General features: G+C 49.3%; 2 protein-coding genes across 3 annotated transcripts; one reads left to right on the top strand and one right to left on the bottom strand.

The window, feature by feature from the left end:
- Positions 1-42: 42 nt before the first annotated feature.
- Positions 43-16,855, top strand: LOC111854078 (ras-associating and dilute domain-containing protein-like). The gene is made up of 16 exons (XM_023831672.2): positions 43-168; positions 668-961; positions 2,618-3,181; positions 4,332-4,573; positions 5,467-6,123; positions 9,254-9,291; positions 9,751-9,896; positions 10,676-10,788; positions 11,238-11,451; positions 13,358-13,530; positions 13,937-14,087; positions 14,438-14,619; positions 14,877-15,162; positions 15,314-15,366; positions 16,146-16,285; positions 16,442-16,855. The coding sequence occupies exons 3-16, from the start codon at positions 2,650-2,652 to the stop codon at positions 16,539-16,541; spliced, it is 3,027 nt and encodes a 1,008-aa protein (XP_023687440.2). The 5' UTR covers positions 43-168; positions 668-961; positions 2,618-2,649; the 3' UTR covers positions 16,542-16,855.
- ap5z1 (adaptor related protein complex 5 subunit zeta 1) lies at positions 16,703-24,534 on the bottom strand. Of its 2 annotated transcripts, XM_023831673.2 has the most exons (18): positions 24,159-24,534; positions 23,841-23,978; positions 23,491-23,677; positions 23,244-23,388; positions 22,790-22,902; positions 22,519-22,687; positions 22,138-22,176; positions 21,706-21,846; positions 21,494-21,531; positions 21,234-21,396; positions 20,962-21,140; positions 20,735-20,877; positions 20,326-20,478; positions 20,110-20,221; positions 18,473-18,570; positions 18,262-18,394; positions 17,818-18,032; positions 16,703-17,654 (listed from the first exon to the last, which is right to left on the bottom strand). In XM_023831673.2, exons 1-18 carry the CDS (start codon positions 24,197-24,199, stop codon positions 17,384-17,386), a joined length of 2,478 nt encoding a protein of 825 aa, XP_023687441.1. In that variant the 5' UTR covers positions 24,200-24,534; the 3' UTR covers positions 16,703-17,383. The 2 variants fall into 2 exon arrangements, with proteins under 2 accessions (XP_023687441.1, XP_023687442.1); XM_023831674.2 differs by lacking the exon at positions 22,138-22,176 and having other exon boundaries at positions 24,159-24,533.
- Between the last annotated feature and the right edge of the window lie 741 nt (positions 24,535-25,275).

The following is a 25,275-nucleotide window of genomic DNA, read 5'->3' as shown; positions in this document are numbered from 1 at the left end:
ACGAAACCTTTTGTGTACTGTCCCAGTAAACCCCTTTCGAAACCTTAATAGGTTTAAACGGCTTCTGGTTCAGTTTTCTCCGGCGCAATATCTTCTACTTTTATAACGACTTTTCTTTACAGACTAGTTCGGGTCCATATACCCATGGAGCCGCCGGGAGAATCTCCGGTATGCCGGACAGTCGTCGACGTACGATGTGGCAGTTTTTAGTCCTTCTCTTAGTTTAACTGGTCGTACGTCCTAGCTGTTAATAACCCAGAAATGTTGTCAGCATTATTTGGTGCTGTACACTAAATTTACTAATAATTAAGCAAGTGGTAGGGAAAGCAGATTCAAAAGGATGTTGCGAGAAAACTTCGAGACGACCATTTCTGAAAATGCGTGTCAGCTGATACTTACAGTATGTTGCGCTGCAGATTCACTATTTCATGGGGGGGCAGTTTTCTGTTTACTGCTAAGGTTTTATTTCCTCTGTTTTTAACGTGGAGCTTAAGGTCAAAGGTATACTGCGTTACATGCTGTAATAACCCAAGGTGGTGCCCTTTCGCCGTCACTAAAAAAACAGCTTCCAATTACTACACATGCAAACTAAAATAAAACGAGAAAACGGGTTTATTTCCTTCTCTCTCTTGCGGCGTTATTGCTGCGCTATACATATGTCCAGCAGGTGGCTCTCCAGATGCACTTGGTTTCGGCTCTCCGTTACCGAGCGGCGCTCGTACATCTTCGGCAAATTCCGGTCGCAGGGAATGCAGATGCGGGAGCCGCGCATGAAGGTGTACTCTCTGGACCACGGCCGGCGATGCGTGTTGGGGATAGCGAAGCCAGAAAGTTCTGTACGGTAGCTAAAGCCCGAGTCCGGCAGGATCCGAGGCAGGCTTGAAAAACAGTTTGTTAAATTGATGATGCAGATCGCTTTTTTACAGAGTGTTTAATTACTGCCACGACCTTTGTAGACCTGGTGAGTATTTATATTGTATTCATATGGTAATAAATATAAGTGGATCCTCTGACAACATATGAATGAAAACCATACATTTATTGAAATCAAAAGTATGTGTGCGATTATATTTAAAACTTTTAGAATAAATTTTGAAAATGCTGGAAGTTTCAGCTGAGGTACCGTAATATTACGAATTGTTTATGAATAATGTAAAAATTGGTTTTGAGGGAATAATTGCATAAGAAGATGTTTTAAGTTAAGTGCAGTGCAATGCACAGGTGAATTTTGTAGGCGGGTTCGGATGTGTGTAGCAGGTGGACAGCGGAGTTGGCTGGAGCAGCTGAAATTAATAACGTGCTGCGCAGTTTGCGGTACGTTTTCTGCAGGATTTTTTTTATTTCAGAATCATTGAACTTGCTATTAAGTACGATCTCTGGGGGCATCTCGCGGTTATACTGTCTTACGCGTAATGCAACGTACATGTCTTTATCTATAAAACTTGTAACCCATTCGCGAATTTATGACTGAATGTGTCATGTATCTTGGATAACTTTAGTGGAGTTGTGGAGTTTAGTAGAATTTATCTGTAATGAAGTCAAATTATTACTATGTCAAAATCAATTCAATTAATATTTACTTGAATATCCAAACCTCCGTAAAGATTATCATATACATTTTAATTACTATAACCCCTGCAATGCTGATCCATTTCCCTCCTGACCAAACTGTTCCCATTAATGTTTTTCTCTTTGGTGAAGAGAATAGGTGAGACCAAGTGTGCTTGCCGTGTCCATCTTAGAGACAAATGACAATGATAGTGGTACCTTTGCCCCTGACACTGAGCCACATCCACTGCCCCCCCAGTGTTTGCGTGTCACACAGTGTCCGCTATTCTGCTCCTTACTGGAGCACTGAGCGCTGAATAGGTTCCTTGATAGGAAAAGCAGGGATTATGGGCTGTTTCATTAGGGCAGATGAATGGCTCCCGTTGGCCGTCTCTGTGCCTCGTAAACTGGAGTGCAGCGTTGGCCATTTCTGCCGTCCCTTCCTGTTCGGACCCCTTCACCCTGCAGCAGGACGATAAATCTTCCTCTACTTAAAGGCACGTGTATGACTGACGAGTGATTAATTTTTGCCGGTCCTGCCCTTATCTTGGCCCTCCTCGTCCAGGCTCGTTTATTTGTTTGATTCATTAATGTCATTCGGTTGTTTCTTTAGAGCCACCTTTTCATTCTGCTGAGATAACCAGCCCCGGTGCACTGCAGGCCCATCCCACTCTATGGGGCCTGGACACAATAACACCGCAGCCATTTTCAGAGCATAATCAAGGTCATGTGATGATAAAAGGTCAAGCCCTCATGGGTAATCTGGGTCATGTGATACTTGGGGGGTGGTGATAATGAGATAAAGGGGGTTCTAATATAGGTGACTTGACCAGAAGTGGGTAACTCAGGCCCAGAGAGCTAAAGTCTAGACCAAGATGTTGTTTCCACAAACCAGCTGAGTTTGAAGAGTCATAGAGTCAACTGCATGGTAGAAACAAAGTTTTGGTCTGGACTGTCTCTGGACCCGAAGTACCCACCTCTGATCCTGACTACCCAACATCCTGGCCATCCACTTTGTGCAATTTCCTAGTTAGGGGTCAATTTCCTCCCCATTCCCCTCCCCCCCCAGACGGTGACCGAGACCGACCCCCCCTCCCAGCCATGCTCCACAGCCGACCCGTCGCCATGGCTCTGCCCCTGAAAGCCCAGCCACGGCGGTCTGGCCGAGTCCTGACGCAGGTCCTGTGTCGCACCCTCAGTCAGAAGGAACGGCGCCCCCCGGCGGCGACCCCTCCAGAATGCCCCGGCGAGGCTGCTGAGCTCTCCATCCAGACATCAGCCCCCGGAGTGCTGCGCATTTTCGGTGATGCCATCTGCGCCGGGGCCCACTACAAGAGCGTGCTGGCCACGCCATCCTCCAGCGCCCGCGAGCTGGTGCGTGAGGCGCTCCAGCGCTACGCGCTGGCTGGGGCCCCCGACGGGGACTATGTGCTGTGTGACGTGGTCGGCGAGCTGAGCGGCCCGGCCGGCCGCTGGAGGACAGAGGGTGTGCGCGTCCTGCGAGATGATGAACGCCCGTTGCTGCTGCAGGACCTCTGGAGGCCCAAGGAGGGACTGGCCAGGCGCCTGGAGCTCCGCCGCAGGGCCAACGTGGAGGAGCTGAGCTCCAGGGAGCAGGACACCATCACCGCAGGTCTTCTAAACCACCCCCGTTTGTCCCTGTCTTTCATAGATAAGTTACCACACAATTAGCTAACAGCTAAATAACAGGTACATGTGGCTCTGGGAAGTGATTTCAAAAGTATCACCAAAGTGACTGGCCAACCAATGCCCCCCCTGGGTGTGTGAGGCAGCCCGTGGGAATTAAAGAGAGTCTGGAAGTGCTGATGAGCTGAGTAGCCCAGTGCTAAACTGTTGTGCTGTTAATGCCAGTCTGATTCCCCTTGAGGGTGAGATGGTTAAACAGCAGCTTCTCACCCGGCATGGTTCTGGTGCAGGACTCTGCTTAGAGCAGCTGGTAGCTTTATCAGGGTGCCTGGATGCAGGGAGAATTGCTCTTGCTGGGACTGGCTGGGATTTTGGGCCACAGTGCAGCTGAAATGGGATTACAGGCCATGCATTCTGCACATCGTCCTTCTGATGAGGTGCTACTGTAGGCAAAGTTCTGGCCAGAGGAGAGACTTTAAGAAGCCGTGAGTTTGGGGTGAAATCTGCCTGTTTCTGGCACCACATAACCCGAGGTGCTGCCCTCTGGGGGTGGGCTCAGGCATAAATCTGACAGTGTTTGTTAAACAAAGGCTGATTTCTGCTGAGGGCCTAATTTCTGTCAACGCTGAGATCATCACCCTAACGAGCATGGACCGAGGGATCACATGGGGCTGTATTTCTTTTTCCCGCTTGCTGACTACCTTCCCAGTGTCATCTAGTGTAAGTAAGCATTGATTATGATCATATTCTGATTGATGTTTGTAAGTTGCATGGCCATTTCAGGTGACCATCAGTGCTGATTCAGTCCACCCAGGCGCTCTCTGTCTCTCACTATGAATATGCCCCCCATATCCCCCACTCTCCCTCAACTTGTCCCATTTGCGGTCTGCCTGAGTGAATCTCTCAACCTTGACCCCTCTCTCCACCAAACTCTGTCCTTGACTCCAATCAGCGAAGACTAATAATTAAGCTCTGTACTTGTGGTCAGAAGTGTATCTGTATCACACCGTCATCGCTCCTGTTTATGAGGTCACTGCTCTCTCGCCCAATCTCTCTCTCTCTCTTTCTGCCCCTCTTTTTCTCTCTCTCCCCCTGTCCCCTCCCCCCTCTTTCTATTGTCTCCTACTGAACCCCAGGCATCAACGCCCAGGCCCGGCGTCTCCAGCGGACGCGGGCCAAGGGCACGCCCGGCCTGGGCCGCAGCCTGAGCGAGACCAGCCTGGACGTGACGGGTGGCTCCGGGGGGGAGGCCAGGAGGAGCTGCCTCACGCTGCCCAGGCCCCTGAAGGAGGCACCGCAGAAAAGGGACGATGGAGAGGTGCGCCTCTCCCTCTATCAGTCCCCACACCTCCTGCTGCTCCAGGGCTACAGCCGGCAGGTATGGAGAACCTCACAAAGGTGAGCTGTTCTACAGCACATTCATTCAGCGGACTCTTAGATCCAAAGCAGCTGAGGTTAAGGTCCTTTCTCAATGGCCAAACGGTGATATCAATCAGCCAAGTGTTTTGAACTGACAGCCTTCCGATCATGGACACAGCAGTCTAACTGGCCGAGCCACACACCACCAGAAGTCATTTTTCATAGTCCATAAGTTTTACTAGAAGCCTTCTGCCTGCTTTTGACTAATGCTTGTTTTAAAGGTACAGCAGAGGCAGAGTGGACTTAAGGATGAAAAATGGCCGACTGTCGTGGACAAAAATCTCGTTCAGTGGCATTTTTTTTACACTATGCTTTATACACAGTTTAGGGGAGATTCAGCTCATGCGTCAGCTCTTCCTCTGCTGGTAATGACAGGAATGACGCATTAAGCTGTCACATGGCAGATATTTTAGGTACACATGGACAGTTCTTGGCCGTCCGAAAAACTGAGTGCTGGATTTGTGACCAAAGGGCTTCACATTTAAACCAGGTGGGGTTAGGGTTCAAGACCTGTGCAGTAAATATCCAGTGGTATAAACTGTAATGTGTAGAAGTCATTTTTCGAGCAGATATAACAATTTAGCTACGAGAGATTTAGCTGAGACAGACATTTTCATGTCAAAGTGCCTGTCCATCTGTGGCGAGGCAGCGCCCCCCCGGGGGAGGGTGGAGGGGGGGCTTTGGGAAAAGGACGGCAGTCTGCAAAGTCAGAACAACAGTCTGTCTGCAGTGTCATCCGGCCATCGGCATGTGGCCTGAGCACTTTCCGGCTGATGAATGCGGTTATTCTATGGAGTCATCACTTCATAAGGTGTGTTAGAGATGCCACACTGACGCCTGGTTCACTGACAGGACCGCCTGGTGTACCTGCTTAACCGGGACCAGCACACGGTGGGCCAGGAGACGGCCTCGGCCCGGCCCAACATCTGCCTGCTGTCCACCGACATCCTGCCACTGCACTGCACCATCCGGAGGGCTCAGTCGGGCCACTGCCTGGTTCTGGAGCCGGCCCCACACGCCGCAGTCCTGGTCAATTTCACGGCGGTGGAGAAGTCCACGGCGCTCCAGCATGGCGACCTGCTGTCCTTTGGCTCGCACTACATCTTCCTGTATAAGGACCCAGTTGGTGGGGGCATGTTGCCCACCCGGACGCTGCTCGGCTTACGCCCCCGGCGCCCCCCCCCTGAGCCAGAGGGTGCCGCCTGTCGAGTCTGCGGGGCCCCCTCCAGGAGCCGGCCTTCTGTGCGGGGCCGGCACGCCTCCGAGCCCGACCCGGCCCCAGGTCGCGACCCCCAGCGCCGACGGGTCCTTTTGGCTTTCGAGAAGGGTCAGGAGGACAGGCTGTTGGGGAGGATCATCTCACTTACGGAGCCGGGGGGCGACGAGCACAAGCTGACTCCCGCCTACCTGCTGTGCATGTGCTTGGAGCACTCCGCCATGACCTTTGACCCCGGAAGATTTGGGAAGCTTCTGCTAAAGATTGCTAAAAGGATACAGGACGTTGTTCAGGTTAGTGTCGTTAACACATCAGTGAGGGCATTTTCTTTACTTATTCTTTTATGGTTACTAATCATTTCATTTTATTTCTAATTACCGCTGGTTTTTAAATCACTGATATATAATTAGACATGCTGCATGTGTGTGGTGATTCATTGGACAAGATTAATGTTCGCTGTATACTGCACGGTGCCTGACAGTAACTTCACGAGATCTAGGCCCTGAATCTGCTCCACGGGCCGTGTTTTGGAGGGGAATACCAAGCTGTCAGGGTCACAAAGCTGTTTTGGTATGTCAAGAGGTGAGAGCAGCAGTTGCTGGAAGGAACAGGGATCGAACAGCAGGCCCTGTCCCCAGCAGAGCATGTGAGCGGAGCGTGAGCGAGGAGCAGAGCGGTCGGAATTTAGTCAGAGCGCGGAGCGGTTTTTTAATTAAGGCAAGAGCGGTCGCTCTGTCTAGCTCCAATTTCGCTCCGATACCGCTCACACTACGATTCTGAGGCGTGCCCAAATCTAGTCAGAATTCATCTGTATAATTATCAAGACTATTACAAAAATTGGCCGAGATGGAATTCGCAAAGTATTTCACAAAGGAAACTGATAGATCATACAAGTGTAATATTCTTATCAAACGTATAGATGACAATAATGTAGAGCAAGAATAACAAGGTGGTGAAACTGTTTCAGTGAGTAAAGATTCACTTTGGAATCATTTTTCTCAGAAACACGAGAGTGTTTTATGCTAACAGATGGAAGCCAGAGCAAAACGTGAGCAAGTTTTATATGGTTGTAGTATATCAAGTCTATAAATTAAAGTATAAAAGCCTATATTGGTAAATATTGGTAATCAAATAAATTCGTTTTGTCATTCAAAGTAGGTCTAATAAGATTTTTTAAATTTCACGTAACACTGTCAGTGAAATTTTATTTTATAGAGATGCAGCAGCAGCATCAACAGAAAAAATTGAGGAATTTAAAACGTAGATGCTTAGCCTGTATATTCTTTAGACTATTAAGACCATTGATTCCTTTATTTTTAAGCCTATTTTTGTGTGGAATGCCATTGCCAAACGTGTCTGTTGTTGCCTATATATGTTGCTTAAAAATAAATATTTTCTGAGCGGCAATGTTGCCGTTGTTCATATTTGTTTATGATATAAGGCTTCGGTTTAAGGTGACATTTGTTAGGCATGCAGATTATTTGTCCCTTTTTTAAATTGGAGCGAGCGTGGAGCGATTTCACTGGAGTGGGAGGAAATTTTAGTGGCGCGAGGAGCGGTGTTGAGCGGAGCGGCGTAGTGCGAATTAGAGCGGAGGAGCGGGCGGAGCCGACAGCCTAGTGAGCGAGGAGCGGAAATTCTCACCGCTCCACTCCGCTTACATGCTCTGGTCCCCAGGGGGTGCTACGCTGTAGTTCAGAAGACTTTTTTTGGAAATAATTTTGTCCTGCGTATCTAGGTGAAGCACTTGGCAGCCGTCCTGGGTCCCAAACTGCATGCGTGTGAAGATGGTGACAGCGTGTCCTACCTCACATCATGTAGCAGCTGGAGCTGGGCCTATTTCTGCCCCCTCAGACCTGGGAAGTGGGCTGGTACCCAAAAGCTGGGCTTGCTGTACCCGAAAGCCCGGCTCGCTGTACCTGAAAGCATGGTTCGTTGTACCCGAAAGCCCAGCTCACTGTACCCGAAAGCCCGGCTAGCTGTACCCGATAGCCCGACTCGCTGTACCTGAAAGCCCGGTTTGCTGTACCAAAAGCCTGTCTTGCTGTACCTGGAAGTCCAGCTCGCTGTACCCAAAAACCCTGCTCGCTTTACCAAAAGCCCGACTTGCAGTACCTGAAAGCCCGGCTCGCTGGACCCGAAAGCCTGGCTCGCTGTACCAAAAGTCTGACTCGCTGTACCTGGAAGTCCGGCTCGCTGTACCCGAAAGCCCAGCTCGCTGTACCCAAAAGCCCTGCTCGCTTTACCAAAAGCCCAACTTGCTGTACCTGAAAGCCCAGCTCGCTACACCCGAAAGCTTGACTCCCTGTACCCGAAAGCCTGGCTTGCGGTACCTGGAAGTCCGGCTCACTGTACCCAAAAGCCCGACTCACTGGTACCCAGAAGCTCGGCTCGCAGTACCTGGAAGTCCGGCTCACTGTACCCAAAAGCCTGACTCATTGGTACCCAGAAGCCCGTCTCATTGTACCCAAAAGCTCGACTCACTGGTACCCAGAAGCTCGGCTCGCAGTACCTGGAAGTCCGGCTCACTGTACCCAAAAACCTGACTCACTGGTAACCAGAAGCCTGGGTCGCAGTACCTGGAAGTCCGGCTCATTGTACCCAAAAGCCCGACTCACTGGCACCCAGAAGCTCGGCTCTCTGTACCTTGAAGTCTGGCTCACTGTACCGGAAGCCCGGCTTGCTGTACCTAAAAGCCAGGCTTGCTATGCCAGAAGCACTCAGCTGAACTGGTAGCTCTAAAGTTTGGGTTCCAGGTGCTGTGGTCCTCTTGTGTCTTCAATCAATGAGCTTGACTTGAGATATAAGATAAGAGAAGCTTTACTGATTTCAGGGGGAGGTTCGTGTGCATACAGCAGCAGGTATATAACATGCAGACAAACATACTGTGCAAAACAAAGACACATAGTGCAAACAAAATTTTAAAAGTACACAAACAGAAAATCCAGAAAAAGGATAGTAAGGAAATAAATATGTTACTTGAATTGAGCAATTGAAAAACAGACCACATCAAAGGATTTTCACTCTGACATACTTCATTTCCTGCTTAAAGAAGCAGCTACAGAAATTGCTCTTATTGTAGAGACCGTCCTGGTTAAATACACAAACAGTGACTGCTACTTATGGTTTGTTCTGTAGGTGTCTTATTTGAAGAATGACCCCCCCCCCCCATTTTATCCTCTGAAAGGGGACCAAACCGTGCGTGTCTTCACACCAGCTACCCAGAGGTTTGAGGACTCCGTTGTCACAGAATATCAGGGGTCGTTCCTGGTTGTCCTCTATCGGAAATCCATCACTTAATCATTCCGCTTTCTCCTTCAGGCGAGACGCAGTGACGGATGTGGCCCGAGGCGGCCTGCCGGGGTTAGTTTTCCTTTGGCGCGTGACTTTTATGGATTGGTAACATTTATGTGTGTCTCGCAGGAGAAGACGAGGGAGCTGTCAGGGAGGCCACCTCAGCAGTAAGTATCCAGGCCGGCCTTCCTCCAGCAGGAACGCTGCCCCCACAGGACTATAAGGCACACCTCCAGCACCGGCTGTCTGGTCCTGCTAGTCAAGCACGTGCTTATTTCCCTGCGCTTGGAACCAAGGGATACAGGGAATGCCTGCTATTTGCAGTGTTAAGGCTCACTTTCGGCTTGAGCGTCCTCGGTAGTGGAGGGCAGACAGCATCACCAGCAGCTGCGTAGCTGCTAAGCGACTTAGTTCATCTGCTTCCATGTACAGCCTGGATATTTTACTTAAGCAGTATAAGCACTTTTTTCAAAGATCCAATAGCAGGGTATTCCTGAGACTTGAACCTTAACCTTAACTAATACACTAGCTTCTGTAATAATGCTAATAGTTAACAACAACAATAATAATTAGAGTATTAGAATATAATTAGAATCCCCATCCTGGTGCTTCCTCCCGTCTCCCAGCCAGGAGCTTCCCGCCGGCCTCTCAGACCTTGTTCCCTGCCTGCAGCCTCTCCTGTTTTGGATGTCCAACGCCATCGAGATCCTGCACTTCAGCCGGCAGAAATCGGCCACGTATGCGAAGTGCGGCGAGCAGTCAGACACCCGCGGTAAGGCCGGGAATCAGGTGCCGTCACAGGAGCAGCTGTTAAGGCCGGAGCTCTGTAAATGCTAATTGTGTGATTGGCTGGGGGCAGAACCACAGGAGCCAATCCGCACCCAGGGTCATACGACAGAGTGCCGGGAGCAGGTTCAGAGCCATGAACTGGAGGTCTAGGCTGATACTAGGAAATAGGAGAGTGGGTGAAGCACAGTGATGAACTTGGTAACCCGCCTGCTTGGGAAAAGCAAGCCCCTGTTGTTCAGAGGAAGGCTCCTTACAAGATGAATGCCCCTCATGTAACAGGCTTATGCCACAGAGGTCACAACCATAACCGAGGCTGATTTAATTACCCGGTCATTGGAAAGCTGGCCTCTTTCAATAAGCCGCCATTAGTGCAGATTGTGCAGGGGGACGCTGTGAAGCCCTTCCTGTAGGTCACTGGGGGACCGGCTGACAGACATCCCACAGCTGTCCTCTGTCCCCTCGGCATGTTTGCCATAATTGTGCTACAGCTGCATGTTTCAGATGGAAAATCAAGCCGAAGCAGGAGAAGCATATTAAACCAATAGCAGCCAATGTAATTATATTGTAGCAATCTATATCTTATCTGTTTATAGAACAATAACCCTTTACACTCATTGTGATACAGCTGTTTGTGATCATGTAAAGGCTTTTACACATTAGACTGTGTGTATTTTATTATTAGCTCTGTCTAAATATGCTTAAGCTTTCAAGGAAATGTGGCTAGTTAGTAATCTAATTTAAATGTTTTTGCTTTGTTTTTAGATGCAAAAGAATCGGTGTTCAATGTTGCTGTGTTAGCCAGCGAAGACGGTGTGACCGCCCTGGAGGAAGTGATCATGTCAGCATTTCAGCAATGCGTGTACCACATGACCAAGGTACAGGAAATGACAGCATCAGCATTTCAGCAGTATATGTACCATGTGACCAGGTTATAGGAAGTGATACTGTTAGCATCTCAGCACTGCATGAACCACATGATCCAGGTACAGGAAGTAACAGTGTTGGCATTTCAGCAGTATGTGTACCACATGACCAAGTGAGTGAGCCAGTAATAATGACGGATTATCCATGAGCAGAGAATGGTTATGCTGTACATCACTGCCTGGGATGGGCCCTTGCTACAGTGTCCCTGGGGGATATGTTTGTACTCACAGGACTATATTTGAGGAATGTTGATGGAAAACTCTGCATGTGCTGACATGCGTTTTCCTTTAGGTGGACTAAAAGAGGACAGAGTGCCCCCCCCCCCCCCCCCCAGTGGGACTGGCCTCTCGCGATGCGTAGCTCTATACTGCCCTCTCTGCTCTGCCTCTGTCGCTCCCAGTCCCTATACGAGTCCCTGATGGGGCTGCTGGACTCAGCACCCCCCCAGAAGGACAGACGGGCTCCCGAATCTCTGCTCAGGACCCTGCAGATGTTCCAGGCTGCCCAGGCTCTGCTGCAGCGCTCAGAGATCCACCCGGAGATCCAGTCACAGATGCTCGCCTACCTCTTCTTCTTCTCCAACGTGGCGCTCTTCAACCAGCTGATGGACAATGGTGCGTGGGGTGGGGCTGGGGGAGGGGGGGTCATCAGTCTGCAGATACATGCTAGGCAGCCCATACTCTTTTCTCAATTACAAACCAATCTGAAGGAATTATTACAGCACACAACAGAGCAATTAGTCACCTTAATGAGGATGGCCTCAGGGTCCTCACTAAGCAGATACACCATGATACCTTAAATGAGGCTGTGACTCATACCAAGCATCTACAATATAATTATACATACAGAAAGGTCACGGCCAATTATGAGAAATGTATAAAATCACTGAAAGCTGAATTTGTTCGGGAGTACAGTGAGACGGCAGGAGTCAGGTGACACGCAGGGAAGCGGCACATTGTAGTCTGTCGATGGCACCTGACAGTCTAAATAAAGGCTCTCTGCTTGGTAAGCTACACTTATGCTCACAGCTTGAGCTTGTTAATTGTTATAAATATGCATATTAAATATGGAATGTGTCAGGCGTTTTGCTAAGAGGCTTTACTGTCAGCTGCCTCCCCCAACTGCCCCCCCCCCCCCCGGCCCACTTTTTCGCTAAAGAGATTTTCTTCACTTTTTGCTTGTCCTCATACAGCTCCCCCCCCCCATCCTGTCCCCCCCCACCCCAAAGGCAGTCAGACCCTCCAGAGAACATTCTTGCCACCTCCCCATAGACAGGGGGCGCTGTAATGACACCCTACTGAGGAGAGCGCAGATCGCATCACTGTAGGGAAAGGTGCATTTGGGGACTCGGGTGCCAGGGCAGATGCCCCATAAATAGAGGCAGCCCCTCATTATCTTTGGCTCCTGCCCTTTCTGTGCCAGTACTCCTGGATAACTACTGTGCCATACGAGTTTACTGGGGCTGTTCTTGCTGTTTTTGTAGCTGTCGTCTTTTCAGCATCTGGAGATGTATGTAGTTCACTACTCCACGAAGCTGCTTCCTGAGACCTGGGCACTTGTGGAAACTTAGGAATCTGCTTCTCCACAGTCTTCTGGTGTCCCACAGAAGCATTCTCCTCAGTATCAATATTCCCCAACACATAACACTGGATGTAAATTTTTTTTTTAAATCAGTTATGTTTTCATTTTATGCTTTCCAGGAATAATGGCCAAAGCCTGTTTGTGATAGAACACAAAGACCCTAGAGATCAGAGGTTTTGCAACCTCGTATTGTGCAATGTTTTACCAGCTGAATTCCAGTGTTTCCAGCCTTTTTGTGGAATTTTCTCACTAATGTGGAAAACAGGCATTTTGCATCTATGTCTACCGGAAATCAGCTATTGCTTATGTTTACCTTTACATTTCACTTTCAGTCACGTAAGCAGTAGTAAAATACATGTGATCATAGGGAGAATAAATCTGCATTTTTCAGCTTCTAATCTCAAAGCTGCTTTCTATGGGTGTGCAGCTTGGCTCTCCACCCAAAATGTGGTCTGTAGTCGCCTGGTGTCACGCTGCTGCCTTATCCAGCCACGTCAGCTGATATAGACATAGTGACCAGTCAGTGATCTTGGTGCTTTTATGCTTTTGGCTCAATAAAAATTCACCAGTGTAACACAAATTTAAGTAGTAGGATTCTCAGGACTGTCGGTCATCATGTTTTGTACAGTGTTACATGGGTGACACCCACGTTTCGGGCTCTTGCAGCATTAAATTACGAATCTCATGTCATTTACAGCAGTGGTTCTCAGTCCTGATCCTGGTGCCCCGAAGAATGTTTTCATTCCAGCTCTACCTTGATCAGGCTCAGATGGTCCTTAGCAGGCTAATAATGAATATGGAAGGTTGAAGGCAGTGTGGACTGGAATGAGAACATTCTGGTAGGGGGTCCGCTGGGAACAGGACTGAAAGCCCGGATTTAGAGGAAGCCTATGACTTTTTGGTGACATTGTGGCCTCTCTGACCCATCTGCCTGTTCAGGCCCGGCCAGAGGCTGGTTCCGGCTCTCCAGTGGGCTCCAGCTGAAGGCCAGCCTAAGGACACTGCTGGACTGGACCAAGAGAGCAGGCCTGTCTCGCCTGGCCGAAACTTTCTTCTCAAAGTTCCACTGTGCTGTCGGCATCATGGCCACGCCCCCCCAGGAACTTGCTCAGGTACTGGTCCCTGTGCTGATTTAGCCCCCACCCCAGGCTGAGAATATCCTCCCTCCCTGCTGAAGTGATGGGCAGGCCAGCGGTATCAGATACCCGGTTTCTCCACTGCTTTGCTAATCAGCGAGCACCCAGCGCCATTTTCTACTGCGCATGCGCACAGCCATCCAGCAGGGGGCGTGAGATGGAGACCGAGGTGGATTTTCAGAGCGGGTGTTTCCCTCACCTTGTGGGAGAGGTGAAATCCCTTCTGTTCCTATTTTCAGGTTCCTCAAATAAACAGGAGCTGTTATGGCAAAACACTCTGGGAATTAAAAAAAAAAAAAACAGCTCATGTCCCATTACGTAAAGAAAGGAGTCAGTAATTAGTGTGATTATAACACAGTTCGTTCACACTCCCCACGCACAGATGAGCTGGCGGTCACTATGTGTGACCTACCCCGCCCTTAAGCCTGTGCAGCTCCACCACATCCTGACGCAGTGCCTCCTGGTGGCAGAGAGCCGGCCCTCAGCCGTCTGGCAGCCCACCGCCGAGGAGGAGGTACCCCCCTACAGGACGGGTGAGCCCCCGCCCCACAATCACACGCGGCTCCGTGGAAACTCACAACACTTGCAGGTTCCCTTTGGGAACGAAACACACCAAGGCTAAACACCGTAACCCAAAAACCTGACGGTTGAAAAAGAAAGAAGCCATTTGTCCATCTCCTTGTATTTCTGATTTTAGTGCGAGGTTCAGTTGTCATTCACGTAAGCATATGTAAGTAACGTCAGCCCAGTGTTTCCCGAGCCGGTCCTGGGGGCCTCGGACAGTCCCTGTTTTTGCTCCCTCGTGGCTAGTCTGGGGGCCCCTGAGGACGGGTTTGAGAAACAGTGCAACACCCCAACCGCTCCGCCCCCTGGTGTCCTGCAGCCGACCTGCTGGAAAGCTTCGAGGAACCCCCCCCCATCGTGCTGCCCAGCGGCGGCTACCAGGTGGCCCTCGACTCGGACGCCGTGGATGACAGCATCTACCGGCAGCTGCTCTACCTACGGCACTTCCTGTGGGGGCTGAGGACCAAGTCGCCGTGCATCCCAGCAAGGGGGGAGCCCCAGGTAACCCGCCCACATCATCCCTAAAACACTCTTAAGTCTCGCTACACTTTGGGAGAAACTGATCCCATTTGCTGTTATATGAGCAACAACATACAGCTATGGGCCTGTAGTGTGATTCAGTCAGTATTAAGTGGAGGTGAACCAGAACCTTCCAGGCCCATTCAGCTGGCACAGTCACATGATCAGGGTCGGCCTCGGGCAGAAGATATGGGACACCAGGCCTAGCTCTGAGGAGTGTGGGTACCTGCTCTTTCCAGGGCAATGGGGCACCATCTCTGGGGTACCAGGGCCCAGCGACCCCCCAGGCGGAGGAGAGGCCAAAGTCCAAGGCTTCAATGGGGGGTCAGGGCACGGCCCCCAGGGGACTGCAGATAGCCGGGGTGCGACTGAGGGATGACCAGCAGGTGGCGCAGCCCCCCAACGCCTCCTGCCTGTTGACTCCGCCCACCACGCCTAACTACCCCGACACGGAGCGGCGGCCTGGAGGCCCGGCCCCGCCCAGCACCAAGAGGAACGATGGGCTCGCTGCCAGCGAGATAGAAGGTCAGAGCACAGCGAGTTCAGCCTGCCTTTGAATTACAGCCCTGTCCTGACGATTAGCCATTAGCCATAGTGCTTATTCTTCATGTCCTCAATGTGCACAGTAGCTCTCCCTGTCAGCAGGGGGCCCTGCTAATATAGCTTGTCTTCACAGTGCACCTGGACAAGGGAGCGCTTGGCTTGGGCTTGGGGCTCATCGACGGGTTGGTGAGCCACCCCTTCTGGCTGATAAATTACACATAGGGGTCATTCTCATGGAATTGAGAATTTTTAGGAACATTGAACTGCAGTGTGTTTTGTGTAGGGCGACTGACATCACTTACATGAGGAGAATGCTTATTAAAATTACATTATAGTTGCTCTGATTTAACAATTAAAATATTTTTTTCCTCAAATAGGTAGCCATAAATCTCAGTACCTTTGCAGTTTTAAGATCAAACACAAAACTAGATAAAATCTTTCAATTTTACTGCATATTACCAGTAAACAACAATATAACCAATAAACAATCAATTTTTATAATAAAATGTATATTTGTTGTTCAGTTGTTTTGTTAGATTTTCTCTGTAACGCTTGCCCTGGATTTGCTTTTGAAATAGTAAATTTTTTAAAAAGTATTAAATCAATGGTAACATAATAAACCTGGTTAACTACCCCAGAGGTAACAATTTGAGTGTTTTCAAACTAACAAAAAAAAAAAAAAAAAAATAGAGAAAACTGATTGGTACTGTAATCAATTTGTGAGAATGACCCATATATTCACAGATTACTGAGTGAGCATGTAACTCTGTGCTACTGCATTAAAACACATTATCTGTAGATGGTTAAGATCTTTGATGTTATCATAGGTGTGTGGGGGCTGCTGCCCTCTTCATGCTCGGTGGGTCTCGCTACTCTACGCTATGCCGCTTTTCTGTGACCTTTGCTAACTAGCAGATGTTTAGCTCACCCTAGAGGACACACTAAACTCGCTCCTCTCGCTCCAGCAAACACCACTTCAAGCCCCAGGCATCTATATTCGGACCCTGGTCCCAGGCGGGCCAGCCTCATCCGACGGGCGCCTCCGGATCGGCGACAGAATCTTGGCGGTGAACGGGACAGACGTCACCGGATCAGACTACCAGAGGTCAGCGCGTCACTCTTATAAATACTGGCACATCAGCAGAGCAGGAAACGGCCTAGCTGTAAAACCTGATCACAGGTCGATGGGACCAATGCTGACACCTTCAGGAAGAAGCCTTACTAATTATGCCCCCCCCCCTCTCCTCCCCTCCCATTTCAGTGCAGTGGATCTGATCCGCTGGGGAGGCAGGAGGCTGAATCTTCTGGTGGAGAAGATGGACCCTGAGGTATCCTCCATGATCAGAGCCTCTCTCTGCTGAGCAGGTCTGGGCTGATCTTACTGCTCTGAGGCATTATGGGTAACGACACAGAAACTAACCGCGTTCTGCCTCACCACCCCAAAACACCAGCCAACCAGACATTTATACCTGTCAGTAACAATCTATATGATTTGAAAATCAAGCTGCCAGACCAAAACCACTCTTAGCACCCTTTCCTTCCTTTTATTAATACTTAATGCATGTTTTACATTAAAAGTTTTAATGTACTGAAAACAACTTACAGTTTACGTTTTGTAGAAGAAAAAAAAAAAACACTGGAACACTGTATTAAGTGGAATGAAAAAAAAAAATACTGTCAACTTTCTAGCTTTGGGAAACAATGATAGACATTATAACTGCCTACCCGTGTGCAAGTTACTGGCTGTTTTAGTAACGTTAAGACAAGCCTGCATTTTAAAGCACTGTATAAGTAAATGTAGATGTTAACTTTACCAAAAAAAACCTAAAACAGTACCTCAGCTACCTGTTTTCTTGGCGTACATTTAAATGTGCCTAGATGTTTAGTATTTAAAGTCCAACTGCAAATGTGTATTTGTGTACAATTACAATAAATGCAAGTGAGTAGATTTCGAAGCCCCATCCTTGCCCAGTCCTTCACAGCAACTGGGAAACGGTTTTCCTGTTATGTCCTGGTAAAGGAATATTCTAAAGATTCAGAATTTAGTTCCTGGTAATTTCCTAAGTGTCTCACAGGGACATACACCTTGCACCTGACATCACACTTCCAGTACAGTCACTGTCAGGATTTCCCAAACCTGCGGGCTTTCTATCACGCTTGGAGTGGCAGACTTTGGCTTCCTGCCCGGACTCCGGCCTGCCATTCACCCGGTCAGGAACGTGTTGTGCTTGGGCAGCAGGCCGCTCAGCGCCCGCATAGCAAATGGCAGCGAGGCGTTGGTGTCGCGGTGCCAGCGCGGGGTGTCGCCAGACGCAGACGGCGTCAACACGAACTGGGCCACATTGGGTAGCTTCAGCAGGTTGACGAGCTCATGGGCGCGAGTGACAATCGCTTCGCGGTCCTCCTCGCTGTAGCAGGCTACCACCGGAGCACTGCAGGTGAACGAGTGCATCTTGGAGAGGAAGAGGGACACCCTGAGGAGGAGGGCACAGTGACATTAGCATTAGGCTAAGGATCTAAAACCAACCGGAGATGGTTCCCCACTGAATGATTATCAGCTAATTATCAGATTTACGTTGCGCAAACATTTCTTAGTACTCATGACCAGAAATAACCAAAGGATATGTGGCGTCTCACCTGGGGATCAGGTCCTGGCTGCGGGAGGCCAGTTTGGCCAGCGTGGTCATGAGCACGGTGACGAGGCGCGGGGAGAAGCGGGGGGCGCTGGCTGACTGGCGCACCTGTGTGATCTCAAAGAGCACAGCTTCCAGAGTCTCGAAGGACGACGTGATGTGCTCCACCGTGCAGCGGGCGTCATGTGACAGGGACAGGTACTCGCCGATCGCCCACACCTGCGAGAGCAGAGACGTGCCTTACATGGGCTTCTTGGACACGCTCAGACTCAGGGGCCTTTTTGTGTCCGCGTGCTGATTAGCATCAGGGTAATGAGCATTACCGCGTCATTCCTATTGGTTTGATTGGGAGGTCAATGCGGCAAACCTTCTTAAAACCCTAGCTACTTAGACTGGGTGGTAACATGGATCTTTCCCAGACTCCTTTTTAGCAAGGCTGAACGCCTACCACGTGTGTGTAGAGCTCCTCCTTCTGGTAGATGTTGATAGTGGAGCCGGCCATATCCAACAGCTCCCGCGACTGCTCCATGATGAGAGATGGGTGGAGCTTGCATAAGGCCAGCAAGTGAGAGCTGAAGACTCTGCGAGAAGGGAGAGGTTACAACACATCCGGAGTAAATGAGCGCTTCAGAAAATCCTAAGCAGGTTATGAATCCCACCTCTGCACCTCCGTCTGGTAGTTCTTTATGTCCATCAGGAGGCTGCTCCTCTCCAGCAGGACAAGGACCAGCTGGTTGATCAGCTTATCATCTGCAAACTGAACGGGACACGGGGGCAGCTGGGGTGACTGACCAGCAGTGACGCGACATTCGTACTGATTTATTTAGCAGGAATGCTTGGGCTCTGAGCACAGGGTCACCCAGCATCCAGCGTCCCAGCAGCAGCTGGGATTAAGGGCCGTGCTCAGTGGCCCAACAGTGATATCATTACTCTGCCTGCCACAGGACTCAAACCCTGGTCTGAAAGACCAACAGGGTGGTGTGGGATCTAGTCCACTGAGCCACGCAGCCCCACACCAAGCTGTGGAAAAATATAGAAATTACACAGCTAGAATATAGTGGATAAATTAGTTTATGCATTTGACTCATGCCAGACAATGTCCTTCCAAATATCCCGCCTGAAAAAAGAAAAAAAAAAAAAAAACGCCTGTATTTCATACAGACTAAGTGGGTAGGTGGAAGCTATGGGAGACGCTCCTGTCTGCTCTCAGCGTTCAGGGCTACATTCTGGAAACATGCACACAATTACATTCTTGTGTATTTTAAAACAATGGAATAAAACTCTGCTGACTCACACCGTGCAAATTACGGAAAAATTGTGGACTGGAGGATATATGAGAGTGCAGGGAGTACTCAGGTTACGGACGAGATCCGGTCCCCAAGTCTACTGAATTTGTACAAGTCAGAAAAACAATAATACAGTAGATAATAATAATACAGTAATAATAAAAGTACATAACGTACTGTAGAGTAGCTCGAGTGGACCAACTGCGGAAGCCATACAATGTTTTCATGAGCATCACAAAGCAGAGCATGCACTCGTTATTACAAACCATTGTATTTACCCAAATTTGTAATAACACATTTTAAGGCAGTCCGTTTGTGAGTACGACTTGTCCGTAAGTTGGACGTTCTTAACCCGGGGACTGCCTGTTTAAGTACTAACTTGTGCAAACACGCCCCACTTTAGTGTAAATATACACTCACCTAAAGGATTATTAGGAACACCATACTAATATGGTGTTTGACCCCCTTTCGCCTTCAGAACTGCCTTAATTCTACGTGGCACACAAATGCTTTGCTGCATACCTCGGTTGTAACGAGTGGTTATTTCAGTCAAAGTTGCTCTTCTATCAGCTTGAATCAGTCGGCCCATTCTCCTCTGACCTCTAGCATCAACAAGGCATTTTCGCCCACAGGACTGCCGCATACTGGATGTTTTTCCCTTTGCACACCATTCTTTGTAAACCCTAGAAATGGTTGTGCGTGAAAATCCCAGTAACTGAGCAGATTGTGAAATACTCAGACCGGCCCGTCTGGCACCAACAACCATGCCACGCTCAAAATTGCTTAAATCACCTTTCTTTCCCATTCTGACATTCAGTTTGGAGTTCAGGAGTTTGTCTTGACCAGGACCACACACAACATTGGTTGATTAGATAATTGCATTAATGAGAAATTGAACAGGTGTTCCTAATAATCCTTTAGGTGAGTGTATATTAGCATGCTGCCGCGGAGCTAAACACCCCAATCAGAGTATAAAATCACTTAACGCCTGTGATCTATGATGCTGTTACCTGGGCAACAGTGTGAAAGTATACGTGCAAGAGGACAGGGACGGTTTGGGCACACTGCACTACGCGGGGGCTCTCCACCATGTCGGCCAGGATGTCGTGCAGCATTCTCAGCCTGCAAGGGGAACGCTCACTTAACTCTCCTCATACTCAGGTGTACAAGTAAAGACATCTGAGCTGCTGCTTTACTCTCTTTGAACTCTAGGGGGCAGAGCTGACCTGTCAATGGTGTCTCCAGTGCCTGCCTCTGGCCTGAGGATGTACAGGAACATGCCCCTGTAGTGGGGCTGGCGGAAAGCATCCAGCGAGCTGGGAGCTTTGCTGCCTCCTGAGTCCCACAGTGTCTTCTCAGAGGCAGCGTAAGATGCTGACCTGGGACACGGACACACACACACACACACACACACACACACACACACACACACACACACAAACCTTTAATTTCACAAATAGTACACTTGCTTAGCATTCAGACACTGAAGTACTTAAGCATGAAGCATAATAAAATATACATTGAAAACTCTAGTTATGATTAAATGTTCAGTGAGAAGGACTTCAGCCCCCTTACTGTTAATATTACATGTGCTCCCCGACGCCCCCTGCTGGGGATGGCGGCTCTGTGGCGCACCTGAGCTGGAGGTCCAGCACTGCCGCCAAGCAGGGCAGGTCCAGCAGGGAATGCAGCAGCTCGATGGCCGTGCTGGGCGCCAGCAGGGAGGGCAACAGCTCCATGTACTCCGACACCAGGGCGGGGCTGTTCCAGGCTAAGAACTTCCGGCAGAGGCAGAGATTGTGGTTACCATGGCAACACGGGGGGGTAGGGCTAACCAAGGGAACAGAAGGGCGGGGGCTCACCTTCAGGAGGTTGGGGAAGCTCTGCCCGTAGAGGGGCATGCTCTCCTGTAGGACGGCCATGTTGGTCCGGCAGAACTGGACGAACTCGAAGGCCAGCATGGGCTCGTTGAAAAGCTCGGCAGGGAACGAGGAGAAGAGCTGGCGGAAGACCGCCTCAGAGTCCACAGCCGCCGTCTCACCTGAATTATGGGGGGGAAAAGGGTTGAGGGAGGGGGGGCGACACACAATAAACCGGGGCTCCGCCCCACCTCAGTCAGGGGCAGCCGACTCACTGTGGTTGAGGTAGAACTGCGCGATGGGCAGCAGGACTCGCGAGAAGGCCAGGTCTCCGCTGAGCCGGCTGTACAGTGCCTTGATGCAAGGAAAGGCCCTATACACGAAGGAGGGGTCCTCCTTACAGATGATGTTCATGATGGTCACGGCCTCCACAAGGCACTGGTGGGTTAAGGAGGCACATTTCAGGAAACTAGCTGGACATTCCGGGCTGCTTCCGGCCCGCTGACAGATGGACGAGACGGCGGCCAGCGCTTACGGCTTTCTGCAGCTCCGTGTCGGCCTTCTTCACTGCCTCTGTGAGAAGATAAAAGAAAACAAGAACAAAGATTAACATGAGCCGCCTGGCGGTGCTGCTTTTATAACACGACATGTGTCTGTTGTTTGGAAGAGCGGGGGACCCAGAATTTGGCAATACAGTTAGTCATTGGCGAACCTCACTCCAACGCACACACACACACACACACTCACTGCGGTCGCTCTGCTCCACGAGGCGCTGGCAGTACTCGAAGGCCTTCTCCCGCAGGCGCTCTTTGGGGGGCAGCAGGCGACTCGAGGAAGACGTGGCGGAGACCATGGACATCACAGAGCCGTCCACCTCCGACCGATCATCTGCGGTGATGTGGCACGCTGTGTTAGCCTCGCGCTTCTGTGATGCGCTACTGTACCGATACAACGCACATTTTCATTCACAGGGGAAGCAGTGCTTGCAAAGAAATCATCGATTTTTGACAGGGAGATTTATGGTTTTATTCTGTGGATGCAGAATTTTATTAAAGCCCAAAGCATGCAGAACGGCACATGCAAGAAAATCAGTAACCGGCTGAACGATTGATTATATAGTACAGGACAGAACAGGATCAAGGTCAGGGGGCAGCGTGACCTCAAGCAACTCTGCCTTACCTGAAAAGGGCTGTGTAAATTGCACTCTGTTAACCTGAGCTGGTGAAAGCAAAGAAATACACCTTTAAATTCTACGAACTTCCCAAGGTCTCAGGCCAGTATTTGCTGCTGACGGGAGGGTCTGACTGCACCTGTCGAACGTTTAACCTGCTTCCCATTAGGTATCTCACTGGTGTCAGTGGGTCAAACCTGGCAGTAACTAACATTCCACCCAGGACGTATCTACTCAACACATGCTGAAATATTAAGCTTCTTAAATGGACAGGAATTCTCCAAAATGACAATTAGAATCCATTCACCCAGCAACTTTTAGCTAGCCACTAGCTTCCGTCGGCTGGCTAAGCGGCTAACATGCCACCCAGCGTTCAGCGGTACACATACCCGCGCCTGAGCCGCTGTTCTCCTCGATGTCGTAGGTGCGCAGCCACTTTCGCAGCATGGAGAAGGCATACATGTTCATCCACTGGTCCTCGGTGTAGCTCTGACCCACACACAGCACCGTGAAGAAATCTCCGGCAACTGCGCCATCAACTTCGTTCATGGGAGCCGGCTGGCAGGAGGGGATCGATGGTTAGCTTGGACCGCCTGATGCGGCATCAACCCAGCGGGTATGTTAAAGATCCAACGAATGGAGCGACAAGTGCATCTCTACCTGTCGAGCTCTAGGACCCATGAAGAATCCTCCGGTGGACATGGATGCCCCCTGCTGGTTGCTGGCATAACGCAGCCAGTCCACCAACTTCCTGTTCACCAGGTTCACATGGTCTGCAAACAGATAGCCTTCATTATCAGACATACAAGCATCCCTTTGTGGCAGTGAGATAGAAATCAAAGAAATAAAAACAGCTACTTAAAAAAATCTCACAGATCTTTCTATGACTTTAACTTGTTAAAAGTAATATGCAGCTACAATTGGCCTTTTCTTCAGACCTTAGTTCAACAAGAATATGACTACCGGTGACCAACACAGATGAAAGCAGGGTAACGTTTCTGAGTGAAGCAAACTACATTTACAATTTGGATTAAGAAACTTTCCAAGCTTTACACACATTTATATACATAAAGATTACACAGACGTTACATTCTGTTAGATACTTGATTCTCACCCTCCATCAAAACGTCCGGAGAAGAACGGATGGCTGCAGAGAGAATTGGAAGTGTGTGGCGGCACACCTGTACGTCAGGCTGGCGAATTTCCACAGCCTTCAGCAAATGGTGGCTCAGCTCAGCCAGCTCAGCCTTGCTCTTGGCCTGTCGGGAGCGGGAGAGACCAACCAAGCATTTAGGTGCTCCACCCACCTGCCGGGTGTTCTTCAGTATCAAGAAAACATGGAGAATCCTGGTTCTAGATACCTGTGCAAGAATAACAGATGCCACATAGCTGGTGGTCCTGCTGTCCTGGAGGTCCTTTATAGGAAGCTTGGCAACGCTAAGGGGCAGGCCCTCCCGCAGGATGGACGAAGAGAGCACCTGAAGCTGCTCCGAGGACCCAGGGGAGCAGAGCAGGGCTTGCAGTTTCTCAAGGAGGTCTGATGGCAATCTAATGTCCGAAAGGCAAAGATTTCGAAGGACTGATGAGAAGAGCACAGCAAAAATCACGAAGCATTACATATAAAACACCAGAGCAGGCGGGTAATGCACGCTTTTTTTGCATTATTAAAAAGTTTCAAGCAGTAGTTTGCGGACGATCACAGGGTACCTACCTTCTGCCATATTTCGTCGCGGAGACGATTAAATGCAGTCTCTGCAGCGAGTCGACCGTTTCATTTCCATAATCTTTATTTAGAAGGAGTTTCGAGATGCGCCCGTAAAACTTCACCAGCTCTTCGTCATTTATTTCTCTTAAATTTAGGAAAAAACATATACAGCAATCTGTAGGCCTGCAAACATATTTTCCGTAACATGCTTGAATAGAAAACGATCTCACATGCAAATAATAACAACAACAAGAATACTAATAATAATATAATAATGCTTTTGGCCGAAGTAGGCGCGTGTTATTTCAAATGGCGAGTTCGTACCTTGCTTGCTTGATCAAACTCTCCGTTCCTTGAGCATACATAATTAAAGGTGTTACTAGCTTTTTCGGGAAAGCTCTCTCACCCCCACCATAAACATGAGGGATCGCGTCCCGTCAAAGAGTAACAAAACAACACTTCCGGGTTCAGCTACTTCTGGTCAGACGAGTACGCTGAGCATCATGGGAAATGTCAGTCAGGCGCGTGGGGAGATGGATTTTGCAGCATAATCAGATTTATTTAAGCGACAATCAAAGCTTGACTGCAATGCGGGTACTAGGACAAGCTGTGGACTTCAACGGCTGGTCATGGGACGATGACATTGATTTGATAGGGAAACGGAAATCTACCCACACTACACTTTACCTTTTGAGGAAGCTGGCAGTATATTTAATAAATGTGTTCAATTTTAACGATATTAAACTGAAGAAATGTGTTACAGAATGACGCCCTGATGTGACGACGAAATTTATCACTGGATCTTTCATCCGAAATATAAGCATAAATACGAACTACAACAAATATGATTTTGTTAAACTGAACGCCTGAAACCGAAGCCCCCAGACCGCCGATAAACGGGCACAGAAAAGAGATGGATGGATAAACTGGACTTTACCATTTCCTTGGTGGCACCAGTCTTTCATAGATGGTGATTGTTAGTCATACAGTACACTTAGAGTGAATCCCAGATGATGTGCAAAAAAAATTATAAAATAAAATACTGTTGGAAGCATGGGTGTAAATTATAGGGGGGGGGGGTGTGTAACAATCCCCTGTGGTAAGGAGCACAGGCTCATTGCCTCACCCACCATATGACAAACCATCTCAGGGATAAGAACCCGAATGCAGCCGTGCACCTCAGCACCACACTAGTCTGAATGGAACAGTGTGAAGGTTTTTCCAGTGGCTGGAGTGCCAATCCTGTTGCTAACCCCCCAATTTTCCCAGAAAGTGGGAGAACCCGCTTGTAGGGCTGGATGTATTTCAATGTCATACCCAGGACAAAACAACTGCAGGTTAAGGGCCTTGCTCAAGGACCCAATTAAGTAGAATCACTCCTGGCATTCATGGAATTCAAACCAGCAAGCTTCTGGGTGCTGGCACAGATCCCCCACTTCAG

The sequence above is a fragment of the Paramormyrops kingsleyae genome, chromosome 22 (genome assembly GCF_048594095.1).
Source record: "Paramormyrops kingsleyae isolate MSU_618 chromosome 22, PKINGS_0.4, whole genome shotgun sequence".
NCBI classification, from domain to species: Eukaryota; Metazoa; Chordata; class Actinopteri; order Osteoglossiformes; family Mormyridae; genus Paramormyrops; species Paramormyrops kingsleyae.
This window is presented reverse-complemented; position numbering and strand designations above follow the sequence as displayed.